The following is a 9,076-nucleotide window of genomic DNA, read 5'->3' as shown; positions in this document are numbered from 1 at the left end:
TTTTTTGTGGAACCAGGGATTGACCTCAGACCCTAGCGCTTGCCAGGGAAGCGCTTATTCCACTGAGCCATCTCTCCGGCCCTGGATATATTTTTGTGTGTGTGTGTGTGTGTGTGTGTGTGTGTGTGTTTTCTTTCAATATGTTTAAATTCTGATGAGTTCTGCCTCCCCAGAATTTAGCATGTCCACTCTTAAGACATCAGTAATTCTTTTACTATAAGCAAGGAACCCACTAAAATGTATTTACTGTAATAGATCTCTTGGCATTGCAGACTCTGGACTTCTTCCACATAATGCTTTACAAATCCTGTATTCTTTCTAAATTCTGTCTGCCTTTCCACAAATACCTTGATTTAAATTACTTTTACCTTTGTAAAGGTGTTCACAAATGTCTCCACCATCTGACATATAAGTAACCCACTTGTGACTATGCTTCCGCGAGGCGATCAGCGTAGTGTTACGTTCCAGCTGGATCATGTACTGTAGCGGACCCACAATCGTCTTCCAGTTGCAATACCACCTCAGTGCAACCTCTGTGGAGTCACATTCATACGTGCCTAATGGCTGCTCTGGATTAGATAAATTCAGACCCAGGCAACCGCTGGCTCCCAGGTTAAAGAGATGGTAATTTGAAACCCATTTCCACAGCATGTTCCTGTTTGGCTCTTTACAGTCTTCCAGGCTCAGTACAGATTCACTCACTTGAATGCATTTCTTGAGGCTCTCACTTTGAATGATGAATATTCCTTTATCTGTAACAGAAAAATATAAGATCTGTCATGCAATTTTCATATATAATTAGGTAGTTCATGAGGATCCCAGAATGTACATCCAAGAGCTGGAGCTGATAGATAGGGCCCACCTGAAGAGCTTTCTTTACATAAAACAGGAGTTCCTGGGAGGCATAAGAGGACTTTCTGAAGCTAATGAGACACCTCTCATCTAAGACCCCTTTGGCCATATAGGAATAGGGTTGCCAGTCACTCACTGGTACTACTGAGAGAAGGCACTCCCCGCAACTGGCTAGAGAGCAGTAACACTCAGCACAAGAGGGGTGGAGCATTGAGGATGGGGGTTGAAGTGGTACTTTGGTTTTCTTCAGACAAATACCTGAATGTTAGGAACCTGGTAGCAAAACTGAGAGCCACTGACATAAAAATCTCTACCACGTCCTACTATGAGAGTCAGTGCAGGTGAGAAGATAACGCTTCTCCTCAGATTTTTTTCTGTGCTGGATCCGTTAAGAGTAGAAAGGTAGCAACATTTTGCTTTGGGATAAAGTTTCTCAGCACAGTCTTGTTGGGTGGGTCAGGCAGGAGCAGGTGAATGCCCTGGATACTTGCTAACACCGTATGTAGATACGAGAGTCACTGGAGCCCCAGGACAGCAATAGAAACCAGAGTTTACTCAGGCATGTGAAGGAAGGAGGTATTTTATGACAGACTTCTGAGCCCATCCCCTAGAGCTGGAAGAAGAGATTGGGGTGAGTTACCTGTAGAAATGCTGGTGAGACCCAGCCAGGGAATACATGACAGCTATTTGCCCACTTTCAGACTTTGCCTTGAGTAGCTGGCCTGAGAGTCACCAATTATTGCACAATCATTATGAGCTTGCCTTCCACAGCTGTTTTGGAAGTGGCCCTCACACCTTGATTCTTTGCTTGAAGCACCAAGTGTACCGAGTGCTGGAGTTCAGCAAGTGCTTGGTACCGATGGAACACAGCAGCTGCCCCCCAGCGCTCTCGGTTACCCTAGCTCCAAGGGTCTGGTCAGACCAGGAGCTTTTTGTTCTCCCCTTGGCGAGGCTCCCAAGTTGTGTTTTGCTTCTTATCTCTTACCTACATCTCTGAAGGGACACTGGGGATTCCCCTAAAACATCTGGGGCAGAGCAGGAATGAGTCAGTGCCTTCAAGAGATTTGGAATAGTGCAGAACAAGCCTCTTCATGTGTGAGTCTGAGGAACAGTGGTTCACCTTGGCAAAGCTCTTATGGTTTCTCCAAAATTAATTGGGACCATGAGAGCTGATGTACATAACCAAAATCATTTAGGACAAAGTTTAAAAAATTGTCTATATGTTAATGTAAACCATTCTTCATTTAATAATCAATAACCTTTTTTTCTAGCCACATGTTTGAGGAGTTAAAATTAATTGTCAGAAAATCGCTTTGATCACCATACATCAGAGCAAAAGAGAAGGGAGTGGCAGTGGGGGAGCCAGAGAATGAATGGCTTCAGGGAGATTTCATTTAGATCAGAAAATTTGTTTTTCTAATGAAGGCCATGTTTCTATGGTTATTAGTAATAGTCACTCAAAATCAAATTCACCTCTCACCAATGAGATACGGACTCTGATAATTAACCTTCTCTCCAACCCTTCTTTCTACCTTTCCCTGCCTTGGTAGAACGTTAACCTTAATTTCTCTTGTAACCTACTAATCACTTTCCAGCTAGCCCAGAGTTCTATTAAATTTTCATTAAAGGATAATTAACTTACTATAATAGTTCTGTAACTCAGTTTCTACATAATATATACATTCAAATATTTCCATATATGTAACCAACTGACTAGGCTTCAACTTATTTTTTTTGGGTGGGTACCAGGAATTGAACTCAAGACCTTATACACACCAGGCAAGTGCTGTGCCGCTGAGCTATATATATCTCCAGCCCCAGACTGAGTTTATATGCCTATAATAGACAAGTAGACTAACTGGTAAAGAGCCCAGGCTTCAGCAAACGCAACACAGAAGAGCTGTGTAACTCTGGGTAGATGCTCGATCTCGGCAAGCCTTTGCTTTCTTCTTTGCACTAGGAAAGTTCATGATACTGGCCTCTTAGGGAGGGATATTAAGGATATTCCATTCAATAGCTCATGTTAAGCTCCCCACACTATACCAAAGAAAGTGGAAAAATGTCAGTAAACAGGAATTATTGTTGTTGTTGTCCCTCGGATTTCTTGATTTTTGGTCCATAGATTCAGTAGTGGATCTGGTTGAGGACCATAAAGTCCTAATCTAAGCATCCTCTAAAAAATTCTTCTAACATTAGCAAAGAAGTTTAGTTTTAAATTTCTGCAGTACATAGTAGGAAGAGACTTTTTTGTTTTAAACAATCCTGGGACTTCACGCTATCATCTGGAGGAAAAGTATTCTCCAAGCAACAAAGATAACAAAGTCTTTGTCCCATTGTTCAAGTGCATGTACAGTTGGGAAGTAAGTGTCTTCCTTTGTTGTTCTTCACATTTCTGACCTATAAAAATCTCTTTTTTTTCCTCTGTATTTTTAGGGAAGGGTCTACAGGGTGTTTAGGGTCTCACTACTAGATTGGACTCATAGTGACCCACCTGTTTATAGCCTCCCAAGTGCTGGGATTACAGGTGCACGTGACCATGCTCAGTCTCAATTGCTGTCTCAGTGTGCCCTGGGAGTGGGGCCAGCATGGCAGGCCAGGGGATTGAATCCCCAGTCCCTGTGCCTGCTTACAGGCGCTTTAATCCGCTGAGCTATTTGGCCAGCCCTGATCTACAAAGTGTGTGAGTAGAGGGATGGGTGGATGATGACGAAGTCGATTTAGAAATTATGCACAAATAAAATTTGAGGTAAAAATTGGTTTTAAAATTCCAAATTACTGCATATGAAGAGAAAAGAGTGGCTGAATAAGAACTTCTGTTGTCATACCACAAAAATATCTTTCCAAAGTAAAAAATACGAGACAAACCTAATTTACACTGCTGCTCAACCTTGGGATGCCATTATATCTCTGTGCCAGCTGCCTTTATGTTACAACTATGCAAATGTTCTTCAGAGCTTATCACAAACAAGTACATGTGGCTTACCTATAAGAATAAACAAGCTAAGGGCCAGGCATGGTAGTGCACACCTGTAATCCCAACGCTTGGGAGGCTGAAGCAGGAGGACCCAAGTGAGTTCAAGACTAGCCTGGGTTACAAAGTGAGCTCAAGGGCAGTCTGAACTGTATAGCAAGATCTTGTCTCAAAAAAGAAAAAACAAAAACAGAACAAAACAAAAAAACAACAACAAAAACGAATAAATATGCTACCTTCAAATATATTAAGATTACCTTAGCTCATTTTCTCATTAAGTAATTACAACCTAGAATTTTAGCTTTGTTTATTGCTATAAATACACTAGAGAAAAACAATTGTTTTCAAGTAGATTATGAGGAGACTCACAGTAGGAATTAATATTGATCGTGAGAAGAACATATAATCTATGTCTAGTAAAACTACAATGGCAAAACAGGCCACCACTTCTCAGTGTGTGTAGTTGTTGGATTCAAAAAGGATGCAAGTCAAATGTGGAGGAATCAAGATGGATTATATATGTCAGCAACATCAGTTATGCTTGAACACTGATTAAGTGATTAATGAAGTACTGCCAGAATTACTAAATCTCTTTACAGAGAAATGTTGTTATACTTCCCTTCATAATTATAAGTTTAGAAGGAGAAGAAGAAAGATTAATTTACTAGAAGTAATTTAGAAGGTAATTTTCATCATTAAAAAAAATCCATGAAAGATAGTTCTCTTACTTCCTACTGCTTTTCTGGGAGAAGATCATATTAAATCTGTTCTTTGGACCATAAGACAAGATGTACTTTTCTAAGAAGTGGGAGGAAAATGTTTCTTTGGTCAACTGTTGAACTTAAAGTCAGGGTGTTTCTTTCATGACTTCATATGTAACATTCATTCATTCATTCATTCATTCATTCATTCATTCATTCATTCAGCACCAGCTACGTGGGCACTGTGTGCAGTGCAAAAGTTAGCACTTATTAGCCCAAGTATCTGTCCTCTGAAGCTGCATCCATTTATTCAGGAATCATGCAGACTTGCTTACCCAATAAAAATGAAGTAAGTTTCATTGGTTCAAAAGAAAACATTGTAATTGTTTTCAAAATTAGCTTTTATGAAAATAAATTATAGAAATAAAAGTCAGACCAAATCTGAGACACATGAATGGGTCTTCAGCTGATGGAAGGAATGACATGGATAGGGCTCCTTTTGAAGTGGAGATTGTGTACAAGTAAAGGGAGGACAAAGCACAACTGTTCAGGAGAAAAAAGGATATGACAAAAGAGGCTAGCTTTACCATAAACCCACAATCTTAAACTTCAGAACTGGATGGAATAGTAAAGATTAATTTAACCCTTCTATTACTTTTTCTCTTAAAACCCAATTTGTCTTAGGATACCATTTTTAAACTTACTGAGAACTATATTCAGCTGAGGTGTAGCTTAACTACATACATTAACTTATAACCTGGGAAAAATAAAATAATCTTCTCTAGATTGTTGCAAGGCATTTTGAAGTAAGAGATTTGAAATTTCAAACAGCAAGTGGGTGTTGAATGCCTGGTACAGCACGGACTGGGAACTATAGATTGTGTGTGTGTGTGTGTGTGTGTGTGTGTGTGCACGCGCGCACACACACACGCACGCATGTGCTCAGTGTTTGCACAGAGGTACTCATATCCTCCCTGAAATGACAGAAGTAATTATAGCTTAATGCCAATGGAGTAGATACCAGGGGTAGAGGCTTTTAGTTTGGCTTAGAAGATCAGAGAATCAACAAGCTTCCTCACATATTCACCCAACGAACACTGTGTAGGGGCTAGTATTTGTAACATCGGCAGTACACTGGTGAACAGACAGGCACAGATGCGTGTTCTCATCACAGTGTTCTGGATGGAGGGATGCAGGTCAGGCGACAGAGGGATCATGCAAAGGGGACGTTCTGGATGAGGAGAATGCCACCAAAGCACAGAGACAATGACAGTAATCAGCTCTGGGATGATGATACACTCACTCCGCAAAGAGTTTGGTGACAGTAGAATATGAAGCTAGAAAGAGATGGTTTAGGGTCATTTTATGAAAAACTTGAATTTTATGAAAAATCTGTGTTATTCTTCAGATGAAATGGAGATAAAGACATAAGACAAGATACTATTGAGACTTCAATGTAGAATGAGGTTGAGTCATTCAACAAAAAAATCACTGAATATTTAATGGTGTCCAACAAGGTTTTAGTTGCCAAGACAACTGAGGACAAATGTCCAAGCTCTTGCCCAAGATAAATCTTCATTTAAATGGGATAAGATGTTACATGAATACAAGGAACCATCTGAAGACTATTGCTGCAGAAAGACTGAGTTATTAGTGGTTAGACTCATGCCTACAGGGAGACTTGAGGCCTTTCTTTCTTTCTTTCTTTCTTTCTTTCTTTCTTTCTTTCTTCTTTCTTTCTTTCTTTCTTTCCTTTTTTTTTGTTAATGTATTTTAGTACAGGGTCTACAGGTTCTCACTACACAAGTCAGACTGGTAGAAATCCTCCTGCTTTCAGCCTCCTAAGCACCTGGATTACAGATGCACGCCACCATGCCCTGTCTCAGTCACTGTCTCAGCACACCCCGGGAGTGGGACTGGCACAGCATGCTGGGGATCGAACTTCTGTGTCTGCCTATGCAGGCACTTCAGTCCACTGAGCTATCTGGCCAGCCCTTAGACAGAGACATTTCAGTGGAGGAAAAAAATGACAAGCATAAATGAGCAATGGAATGTCAGGTACTATTGTCTATCTATGGTGTGTGTGTCCTCTAAGGTTTAATGAGTTGAAAGCTGGGTTTCCACTGGCACAATATGAGAAGTGGCACTTTAAGAAGTGGGGCCAAGTAGGGAGCAGTTAAGTCAGTGAGGTTCTGTCCTTGGAAAGAACTGACATGGTTCTCATGGAGCTCTGCTTAGTTCTTTTTTTTTTTTTTTATGAGCAGAATATATTTATTGAGGGAAAGAAAGCTCCTGTCTGAGAGAGGGACAGGAGGGGGGCCTGAGAGGGTTGTCCCCAGCCTGCCTAGTTCTTATGAGAAGATTGCTGTGACAAAAGCAAAACTGCCCATCCCCTCCCTCTGCCCCTGAGATCCTCAGCAGAGCCAACCCAATGCTAGCAGCATGGCCTTGAAGTTCCAAAACTGGCCATAAGTGGCCTCAAGTCTCACTTATGGCTGAGTAATACGGGAAATCTAGGTCTCCAAATGACTTTTGTAGTTGACAAGTGAGGACTTCCCATGCTTGCATCCAGTGAACATGCAGGGCTCTTGTAAACATGCAGGGTGGAGCTTAGTAAATCTACTTTCCTTATAAAGTAATCAGCCTTGGTTATTATATTATAGTGACAGAAAACTAATTCATGAGAATTCTGGAAAGGTAATTGAAATGACTCATGTTTTGGCTTCAGGTACTCAAAGGGCTTTCAAATACCTGCCAGTGATTATGACACCCTGAAGTCCTGAAGTCCAAAGTGTGGGACTCTAATTGGTATAATTTGATGTGTACAGGCCACCTGGTGGTACCCGTAGGAAGTGACACTTGAGGGTCCTCCCCTGACCTTTAGTACCTCTTCTAATCATCTCTTTAAACAAATAAACAAACAAAAAATATTCTGCAATTACTTTATTAGTATCATCCAGGACTCAAATGTTCACTATTCCTCCTGAAATTACATAACAAAGAATCCAAATTAAAAGTATATAACAAAACAGCCTTCCCTCGCCAAAGCATCTGAAATCACAAGAATCCTTGTGATTTTAAAACACTGGTACTTTAAGAATGATGATCTCAAAGCCCACAGAATTGCCAAATTTTTCCCTAAATTGCTAAGCAGATAAATATGACTCCAGTAAGTTTGGTAAAGAAAAACTCAAATAAATTGGGTAAGTTCATATTTTTTTCTCCTATCTAAACGTGAGACCCCAATCTAGACTATTTATGCTTTTCTAGTTTGTGGCCTAACTTTAAAACTTTTATCAGAGTCAAGTTTCCTGAAGAGTCCCTACTAGATAAACAAGTAAAGGCATATACAGACAGCACTTTGACTGCCTTCGCTGTAAATGCTAACCAAAAATTTGAGTCTTGAATTTTAAGCTCACACTTTTGGGGATACATTCTCAGACCTCCTCTAATGTGGGAACTGCACAATATAATTGCCATTAATGGTAATGGGAGGTAGAGTCCTCATGTACAGGTTAGAACAATGCACTGCAATCCCAATCACCTTTTGACTGATTCCAGTGCCTGTTTGTACCTCCTTCCATAAATGGCTCTTAAGACCAGTTTCATGAAGATCTGAAGTGTTGCATGACTAAGATCAGGCTGAAATTGTTAAGCTTTGATAAGTGTTTATACTGTTAGCAACAACAATAACGTCCCATGTGAAACAGACAATAAAACAAAAATCCTGAAGAAATAGAGTTTTATGATGGCATTTCAAACAAGCAAAAGGCTTTCTGGTAGTCAGTAAATATACCATGCAGGGTTCACCAAATCCAACCACACATATGCAGCTGTCCTCTGTGCTGCTCTGTTAAAGGAACTGCAAGGAAAAGCTCAAGCGCATGGTTCACATTAAGTGTGACGTTGAATGTAAACTATTAGGAATCTGTGGCATGCAAGCTGCAATCCAGCATCAGTCTCCTACCTCACTATCCTGGGTTTGAAACCTGTTCCACTCCATCCACTTGTACAGCTTGCACTAGGCTCCCGCTTCCTCCCTGTGGCCTCTCAAGCTGCTCCACTTCCTTGCTGGTAGTGTTTCTATTTCACACAGTGACCAGGGTGGAGGTGGGCAACTTTTCATTGGAGATCTATAGGCTTTTTCCACCTTCATAAATTTGGATTGTCTGTGTCCCTTACAAGTGACCACTGAATTAACGCCTTATTGCCTTTCTAAGTTGACTGTGGCATACAAGGGATCTTGGAAGCTGCTGAATCAAGTCCCACTTATGGCTGAGTAATACGGGAAATCTAGGTCTTCAAATAACTTTTCTAGTTGACAAGTGAGGACTTCCCATGCTTGCATCCAGTGAACATGCAGGGTTCTTGAAAGGACAGATCCACAGGACAAGAGAAAGTGTGCCAGCCATTCCTATATCTCTGCATGGCAGGGTGCATTTTAGCCCAAATTAGCTGAGTTGTAGTGTGTGTCTTTTAACAATCTGAAGACTTTGTAGTCTGATCAATTTTCTTTTCTTTTTTTTTTTAATTTTTTATTTTATTTTATTTT

At 40.5% G+C, this 9,076-nt stretch overlaps 1 protein-coding gene across 1 annotated transcript in view; it reads right to left on the bottom strand.

The window, feature by feature from the left end:
• The window catches only part of Pla2r1 (phospholipase A2 receptor 1), a 128,724-nt gene that overhangs the window by 109,525 nt on the left and 10,123 nt on the right, over positions 1 to 9,076 (bottom strand). Inside the window, exon 2 of the mRNA XM_004629979.2 lies at positions 369 to 752. Coding sequence (XP_004630036.1) covers positions 369 to 752 — 384 coding nt within the window. The remainder of the gene's footprint in view (positions 1 to 368; positions 753 to 9,076) is intronic.

This window comes from Octodon degus, unplaced genomic scaffold, assembly GCF_000260255.1.
Source record: "Octodon degus isolate 3935 unplaced genomic scaffold, OctDeg1.0 scaffold00032, whole genome shotgun sequence".
NCBI lineage: Eukaryota > Metazoa > Chordata > Mammalia > Rodentia > Octodontidae > Octodon > Octodon degus.
This window is presented reverse-complemented; position numbering and strand designations above follow the sequence as displayed.